Below are 23,066 nucleotides of genomic sequence, written 5' to 3' on the forward strand. Positions count from 1 at the left end.
AAAATGTAGCAGTAGAAGAGCAACTCCCAGGAAACTCTGCTACTGTGGTTGATTGAATGAACTTGGTCCAAAGAGTTAAATGGTGATCAAGTTACTTTCAGAGGTGTTGCCACAACAATTCTGGGTATGGCTCTGAGGGAAGGCAGTCAGAACTCTATCAAGAATAGTGACAGATCTCGACGGGGTGAAGAGACTGGTCATGAGTTGCAAGGTATCACTGGCACACAGATGGTGAGGCAGTGGAGGAGCTTCCTGACCAAAGTCAGTAACAAAAATAGTCTCATTAGCTTCATAGTCCATGAATGGAGGAAGGCAGAGTACAGAACAAAGCTACAGGAGAAGATTCTGTATGCAACTGTGAATGACAAATGTTACAGAATCACATAGTCATAGTCATACTTTAATGATCCCGGGGGAAATTGGTTTTCGTTACAGTTGCACCATAAATAATAAATAGTAATAGAACCATAAATAGTTAAATAGTAATATGTAAATTATGCCAGTAAATTATGAAATAAGTCCAGGACCAGCCTATTGGCTCAGGGTGTCTGACCCTCCAAGACAGGAGTTGTAAAGTTTCCTGGCCACAGGCAGGAATAACTTCCTATGATGCTCTGTACTGCATCTCGGAGGAATGAGTGTCTGGCTGAATGTACTCCTGTGTCCACCCAGTACATTATGTAATGGATGGGAGACATTGACCAAGATGGCATGCAACTTAGACAGCATCCTCTTTTCAGACACCACTGTCAGAGAGTCCAGTTCCATCCCCACAACATCACTGGCCTTATGAATGAGTTTGTTGATTTTGTTGGTGTCTGCTACCCTCAGCCTGCTGCCCCAGCACACAACAGCAAACATGATAGCACTGGCCACCACAGACTTGTAGAACATCCTCAGCATCGTCCGGCAGATGTTAAAGGACCTCAGTCTCCTCAGGAAATAGAGTCGGCTCTGACCCTTCTTGTAGACAGCCTCAGTGTTCTTTGACCAATCCAGTTTATTGTCAATTCGTATTCCCAGGTATTTGTAATCCTCCACCATGTCCACACTGACCCCCTGGATGGAAACCTTGGCTCTCCTCAGGTCTACCACCAGCTCCTTAGTCTTTTTCACATTAAGCTGCAGATAATTCTGCTCACACCATGTGACAAAGATTCCTACCGTAGCCCTGTCCTCGGCTTCATCTCCCTTGCTGATGCATCTAACTATGGCAGAGTCATCCGAAAACTTCTGAAGATGACAAGACTCTGTGCAGTAGTTGAAGTCCAAGGTGTAAATGGTGAAGAGAAAGGGAGACAAGACAGTGAGGAAGTGTCAGGCTCTTCAGTGTCAACAAGAAGCAGATGGCTGCCTACTTCTCCATGCTGCCCATGCCACAAGAGGGATACCAATCTGTAGTGATCTGCTCAGAAGACACAGATGTCTTTATCATGTCTTTAGCATTTTGTGACAAGATTGAGGCCCCATTGTTCCAGAAGTGTGGCACTAGAACCCATACAAGGCTTGTAGACATCAGGAAGTTTGCTGTCACTGTTGGCATAGAGGTTTGTAGGGCTCTCATTAGGTTGCATGCATGTACAGGATGTGACACTGTAAGCACTTTTGCAGGCAAAGGGAAGACAAGTGCCCTAAAACTTCTGACCAGCAACAGGGAAACTCAGGACGCATTCTTAGAGTTGGGTCAGGAATGGGACCTCTCCCCAGAACTGATGGACAAACTGGTGGTGTTTACATGTCTCCAGTATGCCCCAAAAGCATCAACCACCAAGGTCAATGAGCTCAGGTATCACCTTTTCTGTGCCAAAAAAGGTGAAATCGAAAGTCATCAACTTCCATCATGCTTAACAAAACATGCACGGCGAGCCAAGTACCAGGCTGGTATGCGGAGAAGAGGTTTGGAGAAGGACCCACAAGTGCCAATCCCTGTTGGCAGAGGATGGAAGATGGAGAGAGAAGAGGAAGCTGAACAGTTAGTGGTCCACTGGATGGAAGGCTAGCCAGCACTCGATGCCATCCTGGATCTACTGGCCTGTAACTGTCCAAAAAAATGTTCACTCCCAAGATGTATGTGTGTTGCAAATGGCCTCAGGTGTACTGACATGTGTAGACTGGCAGACTGTGAGAACCAGGCATCCACCTCAGAGTGTGGAAAGTTCAGATGAAGATGTGGAAGACTTGGAAAATTATTATGATTATTCCTAGGTTATGAAAGTTTGGAAAGCCATCTTTGATTAAATACATTCATCTTACAACCAATGGGGTCTAGGTTATTGCCGTGTGGAACCCCACATTTGAATTATTGTACTGTAATTCTATATGCTATGACAAAAGCTTAAGATTGTTTTGATTTGATGCAGCAATATGGAAAATATCATGACATTGATAAAACTCCAGAAATCTCTCCAAATGAGTTTTTTTTTACCTTTTGGGGGGTGGGGCAACATTTTCTGCTGTACTGATGTTAATATTTAATATGTACAAAAAGTGATTACTTATTTGAATTCCTGAATAAATTTTCTACAAATCCATGTGATTATGTCCTAGGTTTTTTATTGACTTTTTCAAAATAAACAACAAATATTTTTCTAAAAATGAAATGATTCACTCTACTGAAATTGGGAACTGTACTGCAAGTACCACCAATGAAATAGTTTTCAATGTAGAATTTTATAACAACATTTGATGAGAAGTGCTTGGACTCAGCTATCATTGTGACAAATTTCAAGTTTGAAGGATCACTGACAACAAAATACCACGAGGTTGAATATATACGTTGTGCTTTATATTGGCCACTTTTCAGAAATGCTTATTTTAGGGTAGCGCAGACATCCCACCCTGCAAAAACTCATTTCAGGGAGGTAGCACCATCAATTTGCGGGAGACTTCCAGGAGAGGTGGGATGTGTGCAATAGAGTAGCTCCTTAGCAGCTGGCCAGCTAGTTTAAATAACGTTAGCTATGCTAATGAATGAATGACACCTGTTAAACTCACCTCAACATGTCTTTTACGGTCTTAACCCACCATGGGCAATAGAAAAGTCACTGTTGCGAACAGTGCAGCGAGCAACACTGTCATTATTTTGACCCCTATTAGGCAGGGGTACACTTTAGTGTAGTCTGGGGTGACGTACATTTTATATATATTTTTAGAACACTCTGCCATGGCGCGCGCTCTCTCTCTCTCGTGGTCGCTCTCACGCTCTCTTGCTTTCTCTCGCTCACTCTCAAAAAATTTATTTCCGTGATATTGTATATAATTTGTGGGCATCAGGGAGCCACTATTAATATGCGGGAGACTCCAGGAACTTCCGGGAGAGGTGGGATGTCTGGTAGTGTTATAAAATGCATGATAGCACACATAAAGCTACCACTGGTGCAATACTATCACATATTTTCTAACTCCAGAGATGTATACCTTGCCAAAAACCACTATGAGCATTATTCCCCTCAGATGGTACTGACCAACCCTACTGGCTCACGGACTATTATGTAATAGAAGTATATTGGACTTCAGCTGTTTCCCTTTCTACAGGCGTTACTGAATGGTTCCAACATTTTAAATAATTCGATGTAGATTTTCGCTCTCTGCAGTTTTGATTTTCACCAACTTGTAGTTTCGAGAGAGAAAAGGATTTTAAGCTTGCGACCGTTCGCCAAGCCGCGGTTGGCGGAGAAAGCCCTTCCCGTCGGGCTGTTGCGCTGGCAACGGCGTGTCAACAATGGGCGGGGCGGCGACGCAAGAGCGAGCGGCCGCGAGCTGAATGTGGAGGCGAGCTCGCGCGAACAGGGCGAGCGGCTGGGATTTAAAATGGGCCGGCGAGAGCGCGGGCCGCGCGCCCCGTAGCTCGGGACATGAGTCAGCAGGCGCGCGAGCCGAGCCCGGAGGGCGGCCGGAGCAAGACGGAGGTGGCGGCGGCGACAACGACGACGACCACCACCACCGTGGCCGGCGCGGCAGCCGCCGCCCTGTTCCCGCCGGCGGCCCGCAAAACGCTGGCCTCTCTGGCCAAGGAGGCGTCGCGGCGGCGAGCGCAGAAGGCGGAGCAGGGCGGGCAGGTCCGCCCGCGCAGGAGCAAGCGCACGGTGACGGTGGACAGCTCCAGGGCCAAGACGTCGGCCGAGGCACTCAAGATCTGCATTCAACAACTGAAGTGGAAGGAGGTGAGGGTTAGAGACTGCATCTGGGCGCTGGGGCCAGAGTCAGCCGGAGGGTCAGTGCCCGTGTGACCCGGTTATAGCTGGATGCAGTGGGCGCATAGGGTGTCTGAACGCATCCAGTAGCTGGATGCATCCTGTGCTGGGTGCAGTGAGCGCATCCAGTGGCCAGACGAACCCCTATGGCCGGTAGCAGCAGGCACATGAAGTGGCCCGATGCAGAGGTCTCTGAATGCAGCAGTCACTCATCTTTGACCCCAGTATCACACGTGTAGGTGCCCCACATTCTGCCTCACCTTCTGACCGTCGCCCAGTGCCACGCACCTTGTGCTTTTGGACCCAGTCTTGGCCACTGCTGCAGACCCAGAGAAACCCTGCCCTGTTGTCTCATGGTCATCCTCTGGCTCCTGAATCTGTGGTACCAGGTCTACAACTTGTCCTAATTGTGACAGCACTGGGTGACAAGGTCAGCATGGGGTGTCACTGAATCTATAGTGTGTTTCCAGTGGGCTGGGATACTGGGAGGCAGTGGTTTCCCCAACTCTGGAACAATGCTGGTACCTTGTGTTGGTTTGTCTGCATGCACAACTGGTCCTCCTGCTCCATCACTGTCAACATGGGTGCTCCCCAGGGCTGTGTGCTGAACCCATTGCTGTGCACTCTGCTCACATATGATTGCACGGCCAAACACCCAAGTGATTACATTGTCAAATTCACTGATGGCACGACAGTGGTGGGGCTCATCACTAACAACAGTGAGATGACCTACAGAAAGGAGGTGGGCAAGCTCAAGGCCTGGTGTCGGGCAAGTAATCTCTTCCTTGATGTCAACAAGATGAAGGAGATGGTTATCGACTTCAGGAGAACGCTCACCCTCTTTACATCAGTAGCACAGCAGTGGAAACTGAGTAGCTTCAAACTCCTGGGAGTACCCATCTTGCACAACTTCTCACAGTCCCAGAACACATCCTACACAATCAGGAAAGCTCACCAATGCCTCTACTTTCTGAACAAGCTGTAGGGAGCTGGACTATGCACATCTACACTCATATCATTCTACAGATGTGCAGTAGAGAGTATCCTAACAAACTGCATCGTACGGGAATTGCAATGCGATGAATGGGAAGGCTCTACAACTTTTTGTCAAAACTGCCCAGTGCATCAGTGGCACCAGTCCAGCTGCCATCAAGGACATGTATACAGAAAGATGTTGGAAAAGGACCAGAAACATCAAGAAAGATCCATCTACCCTGCTCATGGACTGTTTGCCCCATCCACACCAGGACCACAAACTCAATGACAGTTACTTTCCCGAAGCAGTAAGGCTGATCAACATCTCTGCCCTCTAACCAACTGCAACTTTACCATTTCCCTTCAGTCACCTTGTGTGCAGACAATCCTGTGCTTAACTTTATGGACATACAATCGATGTATGAATATAAGCTATATTATGTATTTATAGTAAATTTATTGTGTTTTTTAGTATTGTGGTCTTTATCATACTTTGAGTTTTTTTGTGCTGCATCAGATCTGGAGTAACAATTATTTTGTTCTCCTTTACACTGGAAATGACATTAAACAATCTTGAATGCTGGATCTATATGACTGGGCCTTTAGTGCTGGATCTGCACCCCTGGGACTGCAGCAGTGTGCAAGTTAAGTTGCCACCAGTGTGACAATGTATATAATAATGTCTGTAGTTCTGCTGTTCTATAGACTGAATCCATGGCACTAGATAACACTGGGTCTGCGGTGCTGGATCTGCTGAGCTGGGTGACAGTGTATCTGCAGCAATGAGAGACTAGAACTGCTGCCCTGGGTGATGCTACACACTTAGCACCATCTGGGCTAACAGTTGATATTTTGTACGGCATTGGGTCTGTAGTATTGCATAAAGTGATGAACAGAATTTGGTGTGACTGAATCTGCAGGGCTGGATGATACTGCGTTTTCAGTGATGGGTGTATAGTATTGATGTCTGCTAGTGAGTGTATGGAATGGAGTCAGTGGAATTGAATGCTGGATCATAATGCCCTCATAGTTCAAGTTCATTTGCCACGTGTATATTGAAATATACAGTGAAATGCATTGCATTAATAACCAACATGCATGAGGATGTGCTGGGGCAGCCCACAGTTTCACCACACGTTCTGGCACAACATGGTTTGCCCACAGTACTCTGCAGAATGACACAGAATACAACAAAAGACGAAACAATAGTTCAAGAGCATATCAAGGGATAGGTTACAACTACTGGCTTGCCAACCTCGCCTTCAACCCTGATTTAATTTTTTTTTAATTATTTCTTGTCCAGAGATTTTATATTCCTTCTATAATTTAGCAAAGACTTGTTTATGGTACTCAAGTGTAATTTAACTCGAGTTCCATGTTTTAAATAATTAATGTAACTATTCTATTGTCAGTTTCATCCAGCCCAACAAATCTTAATACTTAAGGCAAGCTTTACTAATTTAGTGGTCCCTAACGCCAACGTGAAAGCATCCTTCTAAGGGTGAACCCACAGAAAGAATCTGGCCCAGATCTGGAGTGTTCGCTAAGATCTTCAACCTATCACTTTGGCAGCCTGACATACTGACCTGCTTCAAACAGGCTTCAATTATACCAGTGCCTAAGAAGAACGTGGTAACCTGCCCCAATGACTAGTGTCCAGAAGCATTTATATCCACAGTGATGAAGTGCTTTGTGAGGTTGGTGATGAAACATATGAACTCCTACCTGAGAAGTGAATTGGATCTGCACCAATTTGCATACTGGCACAAGAAGTCCACAGCAGATGCCATTTCATTGGCTCTTAATACTATAATCCCCTCAAAACTAATCAGTAAGCGTCAAGACCTTGGCCTCAATACCTCCTTGTGCAGTTGGATCCTGTATTTCCTCACTTGCAGAAACCAGTCAGTTTGCATTGGCAACAACATCCCATTCACGGTCTCCATCAGCACAGGTGCACCACAAAGCCCCCCTACTCTACTCGCTTTGCACTTAGACCATAAGACATAGGAGCAGAATTAGGCCATCTGGCCCATCAAGTCTGCTCCGCCAATCATGGCAGATCCTTTTTTTTCCCCTTCTCCTCAACCCCATTTCCTGGCCTTCTCCCTGTAACCTTTGATCAAGAACCTGCCAATCTCTGCCTTAAATACACCCAATGACCTGGCCTCCACAGCTGCATGTGGCAACAAATTCCATAAATTTACCACCCTCTGGCTACAGAAATGTCAATGCATCTTTGTTTTGAAAAGGCGCCTCTCTATCCTGAGGCTGTGCTCTCTCGTCCTAGACTCTCCCACCATGGGAAACATCCTTTCAACATCTACTCTGTCAAGGCCTTTCAACATTCGAAAAGTTTCAATGAGATTCTCCCTCATCCTTCTAAATTCCAGCGACTACAGACCCAGAGCTATCAAATGTGCCTCGTGTGATAACCCTTTCATTCACTTGAACAGAAAATCCTACAAAACATAGTGGATACAGCCCAGTCCATCACAGATAAAACCCTCTCCACCACTGAACACATCCACATGGAGTGTTGTCGCAGGAAAGCAGCATAATCAGGGAACTAGGTACTGGTGCCTCAGGACTCTCACCACCAGGTTCAGGAACAGTTAATATTCCTCGGCCTTCAGGCTCTTGAGCCGGAGGGGATAACTTCACTTGCCCCATTACTGAACTGTTCTCACAACCTATGGACTCACTTTCAAGGATTCTTCATCTCATGTTCTTAATATTTACTGCTTATTTATTATTATTTTTTCTTTTTTTTCTTTCTTTTGTATTTGCACAGCTTGCTGTCTTTTACTCACTGGTTATCCATTCTGTTGGCATGGTCTTTCATTGATTCTATCATGGTTATAGGATTTACTGAGTATGCCTGTAAGAAAATGAATCTCTGGTTGTATATAGTGACAGCTGTGTACTTTGATAATAAATCTACTTAGAACTTTTATTGCAAAGACCATATTCTTGATTTTATTTAGATTCTTATTTTTCAAAGTAAATGTGATCTTATTCTAATAACTAAATGTAACATTTAATTTCTTAAAAGAACGTTGAACTTTGAGGACAACATTAAATTGTTATTAACAGAAAAGGTAGGAAAGCAAGTTATGAAATTAAAATTAATAGCTGTTCTAAGGGAGGAATGTCAAACATTCGGCCAACAATATTTGAAAATGATTTTGATTTTGTGGTTATTCACTCGAGCATTACTAGCTTCAGTAGCAACCTTGGTAATCATTACCTTTAACTCTGAGGTACTTTGGGTGAATGAGGGTTAATTGGATGGTTGCTGCTTGGTTGTGAAACGTCTGCTTTGAATGCCTAAATGCGATGACGTATTAGTGAATGTGTGTGGGAGTTATAGTCCTAGATCACAGCAGCACAGAAACAGGCCCTTAATCCCATCTAGTTCATGCTAAACTATTAATCTGCCTAGTCCCATCAACTGCACCCAGACCATAGCCCTCCATGTACCTAACCAAATTTCACAATTATTGAGATCAAAGCTACATCCACCATTTCCACTGGCAGCTCGTTCCACACTCTCACCACCCTTTGAATTAAGATGTTCCCCTTAAACATTTTACCTTTCACCCTTAACCAATGATTTCTAGTTTTAGTCTCACCCAATCTCAATGGAAAAAGCCCGCCTGCATTTGTGCTTCATAATTTTGTAACCTCTGTCAAATCTCCCCTCACTCTTCTTCATTTTGGGGAATAAAGTCCTGACCTATTTGACCTTTTCCTGAAGCTCAAGTCCTTAAGTCCTGGCAACATCCTTGTAAATTTTCTCTGCACTCTTTCAATCTTATTGACATCTTTCACACAATACTCCAAATTAAGCCTCACCAACATCTTATGCAACTTCAACATAATATTCCAACTACTGTAATCAATACTTTGAATTATGAAGGCAGTGTGCCAAGAAGCTTTCTTTATGACTGTATTTGCTGTACCTGTGACACACTTTCAAGGAGTTATGAATCTGTATTCACAGATCCTTCTTTTCTTCTGTACTCCTCAGAGCCCTACCACTTGCTGTTTAAGTCTTACCCTGGTTTGTCCTCCCAAAGTGCAACACCTCACATTTGTTGGCATTAAATTCCATCTGCCATTTGTCACTCCATTTTTCCAGCTTGTCCAGATCCCACTGTAGTTTTGATAGTCTTCCTGGGCGATAGTCAACCATCTACTACCACTGTCTGGTTTCTCCCAAGAAGCCAATATGTAATCCAATTTGCTACCTCATCTTGAATACCAAACCACTGATTCTTAGCCTTTCTTAAACAACAGAACAACAACATTAGCTATCCTCCAATCCTGTCACTAAGGAAGTTTTAAATATCTCTGCTAGGGACCCTGCAGTTTCTACACTAACCACCCACAGGGTCCGAGAGAACACTCTGTCAGGCGCTAGGGACCTATCCACTCTAATTTTCCTCAAGTCAGTTAACACCTCCCTCCTCTGTAATATGTATACAGTCCATGATATCACTGCTGCTTTGATTCAGTTTGAGAGACTGTGTCTATCTCCCGAGTAAATGTAGGTGCAAAAAAATCTATTTAAGATATCCCACATCTCTTTCTGCTCCATGCATAGATGAACACTCTTCCAGATGATCTTCCAGATGACCAATTTTGTCCCTTGCTGTACTTTTGCTCTAAATAATTCTGTAGAAGACCTTGGGATTCTCCTTTACCTTGTCTGCTCAAGCAGCCTCATGCTTTCTTTTAATCCTCCTGATTTCCTCCTCAAGTGTTTCTTGCACTTCTTGTACTTCTCAAGTACCTCATTTGTTCCTTTCTGCCTTAACCTGCTATCCACCTCCTTTCTTAACTAGTGCCCCAATATTTCTCAAAAACAAAGCTCCTAAACCTTTTATTCTGACAGGAATGTACAAAGGCTGAACTCTCAAAATTTCACTTTGGAAGGCATCCCACTTTCCAAGTACACCTTTTCTGGAAAGCAATCTGTCCTAATCCACAATCCTTTCTGATGACATCAAAATTGGCCTTTCACCAAATTAGAATCCCAACCCAAGGACCAGACCTATCCTTCTCCAGAATTATCTTGAAACCAGCATTATGATCACAAGATGCAAAGTGTTCACCTAAGCAAACCTCTGTCACCTGCCCTGTCTCATTTCCTAATGGGAGATCTAGTGACACTCTCTCTACTTGGGACCTCCATGTATTGTTTAAGAAAACTTTCTGGAAAACATGATAAACTCTATTCCGTCCAGCACTTTTATAGTATGGGAGACCCAGTCATATGTGGAAAGTTAAAATCACTTCCTATCACATCCTTGTGTTTCTTGCAGCAGTCTGCGATCTCTACAAATTTGGTTCTCTAAATCCTGTGGACTGTTAGATGATCTATAATAGAATCCCATTAAAATGGTTATTCCTCAGTTTCTCCCACTTGCCTCAGTAGTCGAGCTCTCCAGTCTGCCCTGTCTGAGCACTACCATGACATCTTCCCTGACTACTAATGCCATCCCTCCCCCTTAATCTCTCCTGTTCCATCACATCTAAAAGAAGGGAATCCTGGAACATTGAACTGCCAATCCTGTACCCCCCACCCCTACCCCTGCAACCAAGTCTCACTAATGGCTACAATGTGATAATTCTAAGTGCTGATTGTAGTGGCCTCTGTCGGTCGTGGCCGACTATGGTTACTGCACAAGTGCTGATCCATGCCCTAAGCATTATATGCCTTTCTCCCACTACAGAATCAGAATCAAATTTATTATCACTGGCATGTGATGTGAAATTTGTTAACTTAGCAGCAAGCAGTTCAAAGCAATACATAATCTAGCATAGAAAAAAAGGAAAAAATAAGTAAATAAAATAAAAAAAATAAACAAGTAAATCAATTACGTATATTGAATAGACTTTAAAAAAGTGCAAAAACAGAAATACTTATATTTTTTTTAAAAAGTGAGGTAGTGTCCAAAGATTCAACATCCATTCAGGAATTGGATGGCAGAGAGGAAGAAGCCTCGCATTGAAATATACACAACTCAAAACATTGTAAACATTGGTCCCATTGTGCTCAGTCTTTCAATTCCCAACTTTGTACGTATGTTGAAACATGTTTCCTCACAACCACTCCACAATGCTCTGGCACTCTGTTTCCCATCCACCTGCAATTTTAGTTTAAACAATGCCCCCCACCCCCACACCCGGTGCAGCACTAGCAAACCTTCCCACAAGGATCTTGGTCCCAGTTCAGGTGCAAAATGAGCCTTCTGTACAGATCCTGCCCTCCCTGGAAGAGAGCCCAATGATCCAAAAATCTGAAGCATCTCCTTAGCCAAGTGTTAAACTATATACGAGAAAATCCACTGCCACCAACCTCATAGTTCCCACACCTCGCACTTCCCGTTTCTACTTCCTACCCAAGATCCACAAACCTACCTGTCCAGGTAGACCCATTGTTTCAGCTTGCTCCTGTCCCACTGAACTCATTACTGCATACCTGGACACTGTTTTATCCCCCACCCTTGTTCAATCCCTTCCCACCTGTGTTCGTGATACTTCTCATGCTCTGGATTTTTTCAATGATTTCAAGTTCCCTGGCTTCCATCGTCTTATTTTCACCATGGATGTCCAGTCCCTATATACCTCCATCCCCCACCAGGAAGGTCTCAAAGCTCTCTGTTTCTTTTTGGATTCCAGACCCAACCAGTTGCCCTCCACCACCACTCTCCTCCATCTAGCAGAATTGGTCCTTACTCTTGATAATTTCTCCTTTGGCTCCTCCCACTTCCTTCAAACTAAAGGTCTAGCCATGGGCACCCGTATGGGTCCCAGCTATGCCTGCCTTTTTGTTCGCTATGTGGAACAGCCCATGTTCCAAGCCTATACTGGTATCCATCCCCCACTTTTCCTTCGCTACATTGACGACTGCATTGGCGCTGCTTCCTGCATTCATTGTTGAGGTCGTTGACTTCATCAACTTTGCCTCCAATTTCCACCCTGCCCTCAAATTTACCTGGTCCATTTCCCACACCTCTCTCCCATTCCTTGATCTCTCTGTCTCTGGAGACAGCTTATCTACTGATGTATACTATAAGCCCATGGACTCTCACAGCTACCTGGACTATTCCTCTTCCCACCCTGTTACTTGTAAAAATGCCATCCTCCTTCTCTCAATTCTTCCGTCTCCACTGCATCTGCTCTCAGAACGAGGCTTTTCATTCCAGGATGAAGGAGATGTCTTCCTTTTTTAAAGAAAGGGGCTTCCCTTCCTCCACCATCAACTCTGCCCTCAAACGCATCTCTCCCATTTCACGCACATCTGCTCTCACCCCATCCTCCCGTCACCCCACTAGGGATAGGGTTCCTCTTGTCCTCACTTACCACCCCACCAGCCTCCGTGTCCAACATATAATTCTCCGTAGCTTCCGCCATCTCCAACGGGATCCCACCACCAACCACATCTTTCTCTTCCCCCCCCCCAACTTTCTGCTTTCCGCAGGGATCGCTCCCTATGCGACTCCCTTGTCCATTCCCCCTCCCCCATCCCTTCCCACTGATCTCCCTCCTGGCACTTATCCTTGTAAGTGGAACAAGTGCTACACCTGCCCTTACACTTCCTCCCTCACCACCATTCACGGCCCCAGACAGTCCTTCCAGGTGAGGCGACACCACCTGTGAGTCTGCTGGTGTGATATACTGTGTCTGGTGCTCCTGGTGTGGCCTTCTATATATTGGTGAGTCCCGATGCAGATTAGGAGACCGCTTCGCTGAGCACCTACACTCTGTCTGCCAGAAGAAGCAGGCTCTCCCAGTGGCCACACATTTTAATTCCATGCCCCATTCCCGTTCCGATATGTCAATCCATGGCCTCCTCTACTGTCGAGATGAAGCCACATTCAGGTTGGAGGAACCGCACCTTATATTCTGTCTGAGTAGCCTTCAACCTGATGGCATGAACATTGATTTCTCTAACTTCTGTTAATGCCCCTCCTCCCCTTCTTACCCCATCCCTAATTTTTTTCTCCTCTCTCTTTCCCTCAATAACTCCTTGCCTGTTCTCCATCTTCCTCTGGTGCTCCTCTCCCTCTTTCTTTCTCCCTAGGCATTCTGTCCTATGATACTCCCTCCTTCTCCAGCCCTGTATCCCTTTTGCCAATCAACTTCCCAGCTCTTAGCTTCATCCCTCTCCTCCTCTCACTTTCAAGTCTCTTACTATCTCTTTTTTCCGTTAGCCCTGATGAAGGGTCTCGACCCGAAACGTCGACTGTACTTCTTCCTATAGATGCTGCCTGGCCTGTGGCGTTCCACCAGCATTTTGTGTGTGTTGTTAAACTATATGTTCTTCCTATTTCTGGTCTCACTGGCGTGTGGCATGGGTAGCAATCCCAAGATCATAACCCTGGAGGTCCTGTCCTTTATCTTAGCACCTGAGCTCCTGAACTCACTTTGTAAGAACTCGTCAACTCTACCTACCCATATCATTAATACCAATGTGGACCACAGCCTCTGGCTGCACGCCCATCCATTTTAAAATGTTGTGGACCGTATCTGAGATGTCCCTGACCCTAGCACCTGGGAGACAATATAACCATCCAGGAATACCACTAAACCTCCTGTCTGTTCTCCTGAGCAATCACCATTGGCTGTATCACTACCAGCCAGTGTTCCCACTAAAGTGTGCCTGTGTGTTTTGTCACACACCTTTTGCTACTGGACCACAAAGGAATTTAACTGCACAAAAGATTGTCATCCTCTACAAGAAAGGGTAGCTTTTTATTTTTTTTCCTTGCAGATTGTGACTTCACTTTTGGACAAGATCAAGTCAGTGTCCTGTGTGAAAAATATTCTGGTTTTCTTGCTGAAAATACTGTCATAGTTAAGCAGTACAATGACTTCAAATTTTCTGTACAAGAAAAAATTAAATCCAAACTGATTACCAGCTTTTCTGAAATGGTGACATTTGCATTTCAAAATGAAGAGATTTGTGACCTTGCAAAGTTGTTGGACATTGGCAGAACCGTTCGTGCATCTAGCACTGCCTCTGAACGAGGTTTTAGCGGAATGAATCAAATCAAAAGTAAGCAGTAATGGGTTAAGTGAGTGGCATTTGGAAATGCTGATGAGAATTCAAAGCTCCCTGTTGGAAGGAGGATTTATTATTCTTGACAGTTTACAAAGAATCGGTAAATGCCAAAGACTGGAGGGAGAAAAAAAAATGACTAAGCAACTTAAGTATGTTCATTATCTTGTTCATCTTTGTGTCTCTTATCTAATTAAGCTACAAGATTTGTGGTGTATGCAATGATTTCCAAATAAAATACCTATCTGGATATTTCGTTAACTGGTTTTGTCATTTTATAACTTTTGACCATTTCAAACAACTTTAATAATGTGTGAAAACTTGGTAGTTTATTATCCTTAGAACAGCTTCAGGTTTACTTCCACTTAATCATTCGGTGCACATATGTTGTTGTCACTGGGCAAAAAAATTGCACAACACATTGTGTTTGCACACACTGGTCATTACAAATTAGAGGGAACATTGACTACAGCTCACCTTTTCCTCCTCCCTTACTTCCGAACCATAGAACCAGACAGTGTCAGAGACCTGACTGCTGTGGCTTTCCTCTGCAGGGTCATTCCACCCTGACAGTATCCAAACCTGTTGTTGAGGTGAATGGCCATATGTGTACTCTGCAGCAGTTGCCTATCCCCTTTTTGCCTCCTGACGATCACTCAGTTACCTGTATCCTGTACCTTGGGTGTAACTACTTTCCTGTATGTCCTGTCGATCAACCTTTCAGCCTCCCAAATGAGTCAGAGTTCATCCAGCTCCAACTCTTTTACATAGGCTTAAAGAAGCTCCAGTTGGATTCACTTCTTGCAGGTGAAGTTGTTCAGGACACTGCAGGGCTCCCTGCTTTCCCACGTCCCACAAGAGGAACATTCCTGCCTGGCATCTCCAATGCTGTACCTGTGCAATAAGACAGAAAGAAAAAAATAAATGAAAATATCCATCTATAAACCCAGTCTTTCCTTGCTGAAGCCTCTGAGCCAAAGCCTGAACTCCTCACTCCAACAATGGCCCCTCTACTTAAACCTAGCTTCTTTTTATTGGCCCTTGCCAAGTGCCTAATTATGCATAATCCAATGTCTCCTCAGGAACTGTGGCACACAGAATATCCCCACTGCCCTCATTCACTACTTTTGAACTCTTTCTCCTGCTACACATACATTTGTGTCTTCTTTGGAACTATGGCGCATAGAATGAGAACTGTGGCTGACAAATTGAGTTGTTTACTACCATAATTGCCTGCATGTCAGTGCTAACTTTTCAATTGCCAGTGCAATCTTGAAGATTTCAAAAATACGTAATGGTTGTTACTTAGTTTACTTTCCAAATCAAATGAATACAATGCACTATTTTATAATTAATGTCTTATAAGTGCTGATAGTTTCTTAATGTGTTTCAGTTTCCAACAGGACGTCACTTCTGTGACATCTATTGGCATGGAGTGTCTTTTCATGATGGTGAAGTTAGCTGCTCAAGTCTAGTCAACAAATACCCAGGTACGTCCATGGTTTAAGACAATTCGTTTTTTTTTTAAGCTAGGCTCTGTGTTTTAATTTTAGTTAATGCATTTTGCTGGTAGGAAATTACACAGTAGTTGTAAGTAAGTTTCATTCACTATTTTAGTTCTAACAAAGAAGTTCACTGAGAATCAGCAAAGTGCAAGTGGTATACGTGAGCTTGATTTCAATTTTTTTCAGAGGAGTGGATAGGTACGTGGATGGTAGGGGTATAGAGAGCTATGGTCGTGGTGCTGGTCAATGGGACTAGGCAGCTTAAATGGCTCAGCATAGACCAGATGGGCCAAAGAGCCTGTTTCTGTACTGTACTTTTCTGAGTCTGAGTGCAAAAGGATGGACCTGTTCTTGTCAATGACTGCATCAGTTAAATTTAAAATCATACTTATCTTTCCATGTTAGTAGCTTAAACTACTATTTGAGTGATTGTAAGTGTTTAAGTGACAATAAGATTCATTTCAAATCTACCTTGTTGAATTTCCTGCTTTTGAATTAAGCTGATTAAGGATGTGGAGTTTGCATTTGATAGACAGAAAACTGCTGTTTTACTGATTTCTTTATTTATTGCTGCATAAAATGCTCGTTGCTAGTGGCATTGTTCTGGTTCACAGAAATAAAATTGACATATCAGATGTCAATGTCATTTGTGCTCAGATCAATATTGATGTCTGTGTTATAGAAAACAGAATTTCAAAACCTCAGAATTCTCACCTTAGATTTGCAGACAAGTAAATTCACAGTGGTATATTGAGTTTAAAATTCAAGAATCAGTTTCAAATGTTCCTCAGTTGTGTGCGCTATGAGTGCAGTGATCTCTTGAAATCAGTAGCAGCAACTAATTTCTTCTCTGCCAATAATTACTTTGCTACTTATTCTCTGCCAATAATAATAAGGCCATGTCAATAAGACTTCTAATTCCTGCTCTTAACTGCTATTTAATGTCGGAATGTGGCTTACTTGGACAGGGAATTTGGCCTGTGTGTGGCCAGTATGTGATGTCAGAGAGCGATACATGCTCTTTGGTCCATTAAGTACATGCCAACCACAGTGCCCAACCAGATTGTCCCAATTTCCTGTGTTCAACTTGTATTCATTTTAGGCTTGTCTCCGTCATGTACCTAATCTATTGCTTCTTAAATGGTACCATTTCCTCAGGCAGGTTATTCTACATACTCACCATTCTCTGCATGAAAGAGACACAACACAAAATGCGGGAGGAACTCAGCAGGCCAGGCAGCATCTATGGAAAAAGGCACAGTTGACGTTTCGGGCCAAAACATTGACTGTACTTTTTTTTTCCATAGATGCTGCCTGGCCTGCTGAGTTCCTCCAGCATTTTGTCTGTGTTGCTTGGATTCCCAGCATCTGCAGATTTTCTCTTGTCTACATGAAAGAAGTCTTTTTAAATATATTTTTCCCTTCTGCCCCCAAATTAATGTCCCCTAGTTTTAGTCTCCCCTGCTTTGGGGAAAAAACAGTTTCCATCAACTGTATCTATGCCCTTCAATTTTAAACATTTCTGTAAAGTCACTCTTCACTCTCCTATATTCCAAGAATTAAAGATGTAGTCAAGCCCTGTAACTCAGGCCCTTTAGTCCTGGCAACATCCTTAAAACTTTTTGCTTTCTTTCCTCATCTTTCCTATAAAACAGGGTAACTAAAAGTGTGCATACAACAAGCTTCAGCCACACCAATGGCTTATACAACTGCAAAAACTGTCCTGTGTGCCCAAAAAGCATTTTTCACTTTGTACTTGATTTGCTGTTTTATACAAACTAGGCGCTGATACTGTTGGGTTCCTCTGTTCCAAGACACTCCTTTATGCCCCACAATTCATACTACAAGTCCAAGTTTGTCTTGTTTGTCTTCCAAAATGCATCACCTCACAGTTATCTGTATTGAAATGCATTTGTCATTCTTCAGCCTACTTCCCTAACTGATAAAAATCCCCTTGTAATCTATGATTTTCACTATCTAGTATACCTTCTAATTTTGTGGCATCCAGAAACTTACTGATTAAGTTGTGTGCATCCACATCCAAATCATTTGGGTATATAAATAAAGCATAACACGGTCATATCACCAACTCTTGCAGGATGTGACTAATCACTGGCCTTCATTCGAAGAAACAGTTTCCAGCCACCATCCTCAGCTTCCTATTTTTGTGCCAATTTTGAATCTACCTAACTAGCACTTCCTGGATTCTTGGATTCCATGGGATCTAACTGTTCGGGCTTATCATAGGCCTTGTTAAAATTCAAACAGACAACATCAACAACACTACTGTTTTCTGTGTTTCAAAAAAACTCTTACTCTCGATGTGACCTTCTATATATTGGCAAGACCTGACGCAGACTGGGAGATCGTTTCGCTGAACACCTACGCTCTGTCCACCAGAGAAAGCAGGATCTCCCAGTGGCCACACACTTTAATTCGACATCCCATTCCCATTCTGATGTGTCTATCCACGGCCTCCTCTACTGTAAAGATGAAGCCACACTCAGGTTGGAGGAACAACACCTTATATTCCGTCTGGGTAGCCTCCAACCTGATGGCATGAACATTGACTTCTCTAACTTCCACTAATGCCCCACCTACCCCTCGGACCCCATCCGTTATTTATTTATATACACACATTCTTTTTCTCTCTCTCTCTCTCTTTCTCCCTCTGTCCCTCTGACTATACCCCTTGCTCATCCTCTGGGTTTTCCCCTCCCTCCCCCTTTTCCTTCTCCCTGGGCCTCCTGTCCCATGATCCTCTCATATCCCTTTTGCCAATCATCTGTCCAGCTCTTGGCTCCATCCCTCCCCCTCCTGTCTTCTCCTATCATTTTGGATCTACCACTCCCCTTCCCACTTTCAAATTTCTTACTAGCTCTTCCTTCAGTGAGTCTTGGCAAAGGGTCTCGGCCCGAAACGTCGACTGTACCTCTTCCTAGAGATGCTGCCTGTGTTACGTAACCAGCAACAATGAATATTAATTGAGACAGGTTATATAAAAACCACCAAACATTTATTAAACACGTATAAACGATAAGGGAAAAACAAAGGAAAACTTTAACCGGAAACAGGTACGTAGCCGTTCATCAACTCCACTTGGCTCTGGTTCTTAAAGCGTTAAATGCGAAAACAGTTCTTAAAGTGATACAGTCAGATATAGTTCTTAAAGTCCAACAGTTTTACACATTCAATTGGGAGAGACTTCTCTGGAGAAAGATTTCTTCACAGATGCACCTTTACTGCTGGTTCTGTCCACAGGATTCCGGATGCCGAAAATAAACAGTTTAAATCGACTGACCTTAAATTCCTTTTACAGAGAGAGCACCTTTTTGCATGAACTCATTGCCCTTTTACAAGAGTTATCTCGATGCAGGTTCTCTCCGACGAAGACTCAATAAGGTCGATTCTTTATTAAACTGCCAAACGATGCCGACTTCTCTCGATCCTTCGATGAATTCTTCACTCTCCCTTCAAATGTCAGAATTAAGCAAATTGGCACTTCCAGCCACAAATTTCCAGTCCAAGTAATATGGAATCTTTCAACAGAACGTACAACCGTTTTAAAAATGAAACTGCGTCACAAAACACAAACACGCAACAGAAACGGAGGCACAACACGTTCTACCTGGAAATCTACAAACTCAAAAACTAACTGCGTCACCTGGGTTGACCCTTATATAGTCACGGGGCACATGTCATCACGTGACCTCACATTGGCGGGAAAATCACATCAGGTGACTTCCAAAAGACCATTACATCATTCTCAAAAAAAAACAGGTCTCCTTGAGCATGTAACACCTGGCCTGCTGCGTTCACCAGCAACTTTGATGTGTGTTGCAAACTCTTAAGCAGTTTGTTCAAAGGTCCAATTTAATGTCAGATAAATGTATACAATATACATCCTGAAATGCTTTTTCTTCACAAACATCCACGAAAACAGAGGCGTGCCCCAAAGAATGAATAACAGATTAACTGTTAGAACCCCAAAATCTCTCCAGCTCCCCTCCCTCCCATGGGTAAGCAGCAGCAAGCAACAATCCCCTCCCTCCACTGGCAAAAATAAGCATTTGCACACGCCACTGAGCACTCAAATGTGAGCAAAGTAATAGCAAAGACACAGACTTGCAGTTACTGCAAAGACTTTGCGTTTCACCTGGTATACAACATGCCACAGGCTCTCTCCCTCCCTAATAAGGGAGAAGGAGGTTTCTCTGTTTTCCCAGCGAGTGTGGAGACATAACAAACACCTCGCTGGTTACGATGTTAAAAGTCCATTACGTCGCTTTTTTCAAGCTCTGTGCCTGAAGATCTCGGGTCTCCGGGCACACAGCCATAGACATTTTGACTCCCTTGACAACACACGGGTCTCCTGCCCTGACACCGACCCTTGATCCGTCAGTCTCCAGAGCCCCAAGATCCAAGGCTTCCAATTCCAAGCTAGTCTCTTAGGCCAAGCCCTAGGCATGCTGAATAACAGTCAGTTATGAAACCCTGAGAGCGGGTCCCATTCCCGCAAAGAATCGAAGTCAGCGTGTAACTCCAAGTCAGGGTCTTCAAAAGAACCCTGAAAGGGAAAAATAAAGATATTAAAGATGGAAATGGGGCTGTTTCCAAAGATGCAACCAAAGGAGTTGCTGTTTAGTGCCATCATTACTCAGCTCCACCTTCAGAAGTTTGTAAAGCAAGTCTTGCACACAAAGCCATACGGACTACTCCTAATCAGACCATCTATCAAAATACCAGTAGATCCTATCCCTCAGAATTCCTGCCATTAATTTCCTCATTACTGATACCAGACTGACCAACCTATAGTTTCTTGTCTTTGCTGTACAGTTTTAAATAATGGAACATTATTAGCCACCAGTTTTGAAGAACTTCACTAGTGGCTAATGAAGAAGGAAATGTCTCTACAAGGGCCTTCAATTTCCTCTCTAGCCTTCCACAAAATATGAACATGGACTTAGGCACACTATGGGGATTTGTCCACCTTAATGCACTGCAAGGCTGAAAATGCCTTCTTCCTGGTAATATGAATGGTCTCTGAAATAAATATCTTCACTTCTTTACCTTATCTCTTGAGCAACCACTATCTTCTCCTTGGTAAACAGGAGAAATATTCATTACAAGTCTCCCACTTCTCCCTCTCAGTTTGTGATGATTGCTCCATATTTTGATGGTCAGAGCGGGCATACAAAGCATTGAACTTATCTGGGAGCAAAGCCTTGTTGTCACCCATGTCACTTGGTTTCACTTTGTAACTGGTAATAGCATTCAAGCCCTGCCACAGCTGTCAAGCATCCTTCATTGATTCAAGTGTGGTCTGGAATTTCCACTTCGCTGTGAGATGGCTTTCCAGACATCATACCTGGATTTCTTGTATCTTACTTGGTCACCAGACCTCAAAGCCACTGATCTTGCCCTCAGCAGATGGTGGATCTCATGGCTCATCCAGGGCTTCTGGTTGGGGAAGACGCTGAATGTTTTAGTGGGGACGTACTTGTTTATGACTTCTTATAAAGTCTGTGACAACCATGGTATAATAATTCAGATCCTCTGTATCCTTAAACACCACTCAGTCCATTGGCTCGAAGCAATCCCATAGCCATTCCTCTGCCTTCCACAGCCACCTCTGTTGTCCTTGTCTCTGAAGCCTTGCCCTTTAGCCTCTGCTTCTATATTGGTATATTCTATATTGAAGGACAGCTCAGTGATCAGATTTCCTGAAATGTAGTCTAGGCTTCAGGCTCAACTGCTGCTGCTAGCCTCTGAAAGAAATCCCCCCCACCTCCCCCAAACCGTATCCAGAATGGATATTTGTAAGCAGAATGGCTACAAGGAAAACCTGCACTAAATACCTACTACTTTTACTTTTCCTGGTGGTCACAGTCCATTTGAAGCCTTTACCTTGGGTGTGACTACCTCTGTAAAAATCTCATTTTACAAAAGATGATCAGTAAGTTTCTGGATGCCACAAAATTAGAAGGTATATTAGATAGTGAAAATCATAGATTACAAAGGGATTTTTATCAGTTAGGGAAGTAGGCTGAAGAGTGACAAATGCATTTCAATATAGGTAACTGAGGTGATGCATTTTGGAAGATAGATGAGAGACTAAATCCCAGAGTGTATCCAAATCTAGCTCCAATTCCTTGACTTAGTTTGTCAGGGGCTGTACCTGGGTGTACTTCCTATAGATGTAGTCATCAGGAAGATCTGTCTTTCCACATTTTTATAGGAGGGACATTCTACTGCCTTAACTGCCGTCTTTGTGTACTCTGAATGAAATACTCAGGATGAGTGCCAAAATAAGATCTTATGCACCTACACCAATACCTCAATTCCTAACCCCTCAATTTATGTTCCATTCCATTTAACCTTACCTACAATTTATTAGAAAAAGCACCCTCCAATTAGCCAATCAATGAGAATTGCCTTTTTAGAGTTCCTGCTCTTGCTCTGAGCACCAGGGCCAACAAGAATTTGGGTATATCAGGGGGGAAGAAGTTATACTTGCATGTTTCTGTATTGGACATACAAGGTTGAATAGTTCATTGTTCAGAACTAATGTGCATGATACAGGAATTTGTAGGAAGTGCCTTTGACTAGAAACAGTGTCACATATATTGTTTGAATGCAGGTCCTATGGGGAAGCTTCTAATTGCTAAATTGAGATCCTTAGGACAGACATAGTTTAACATGGATAGTTTGTTAGGATATCACTGCCATCATAATGTATGTAAGTATTTGACTTTCTGAAAAGCATTACTTTTTGAATTTTTTTTTGAGGAGGCGGAATTAAAGGGGCTGTTTCTTCTGTCTCTTTGATCCATACTCCAGTCCAGTAGATGGCGGTATTGCACCTTGCAATGGTCTGCAAACTGCCAGTACAGTTAGAAGAAGATGATTGAATAGCTCAGTTTTTGAAAGCATTGAATTGGTTGAATTCAGTATATATTCTATGAGTTTTTTAAAATTTAGCACTTATTTTTCATAGGCTGTGATTTGTTTGCTAGTATACTGTTTTATATAAACCTTAACTATGTATTACTACCCAAGGCTCTAATAACTGCAGCATTTTTCCCTTTTTAGGAATGATGGAAATGACACGTAAAGTCAATTTTAGTCGAGCAGTTCGAACGATGCAGGAATTATTCCCTGATGAATACAAGTTTTATCCTCGTTCTTGGATTTTGCCAGAAGAATACCAAAGTTTTGTAGATCAGGTAAAATGCTGAGAAAATTGTATAACTGCATCAAATATAAATTGGAATATCATTCTTCCTTTGCACATTTATAATAAAGGAAGTTGGCTGTAAA

At 43.2% G+C, this 23,066-nt stretch overlaps 1 protein-coding gene across 1 annotated transcript in view; it reads left to right on the top strand.

Annotated features, from left to right (window-relative positions):
• The first annotated feature begins 3,759 nt into the window (after positions 1–3,759).
• Positions 3,760–23,066, top strand: part of ttll11 (tubulin tyrosine ligase-like family, member 11) — a 179,457-nt gene continuing 160,150 nt past the window's right edge. The window contains exons 1-3 of the mRNA XM_063073437.1: positions 3,760–4,163; positions 15,635–15,731; positions 22,839–22,972. Coding sequence (XP_062929507.1) covers positions 3,855–4,163; positions 15,635–15,731; positions 22,839–22,972 — 540 coding nt within the window. The 5' untranslated portion in view covers positions 3,760–3,854. The remainder of the gene's footprint in view (positions 4,164–15,634; positions 15,732–22,838; positions 22,973–23,066) is intronic.

The sequence above is a fragment of the Mobula hypostoma genome, chromosome 21, assembly GCF_963921235.1.
Source record: "Mobula hypostoma chromosome 21, sMobHyp1.1, whole genome shotgun sequence".
Lineage (NCBI taxonomy): Eukaryota > Metazoa > Chordata > Chondrichthyes > Myliobatiformes > Myliobatidae > Mobula > Mobula hypostoma.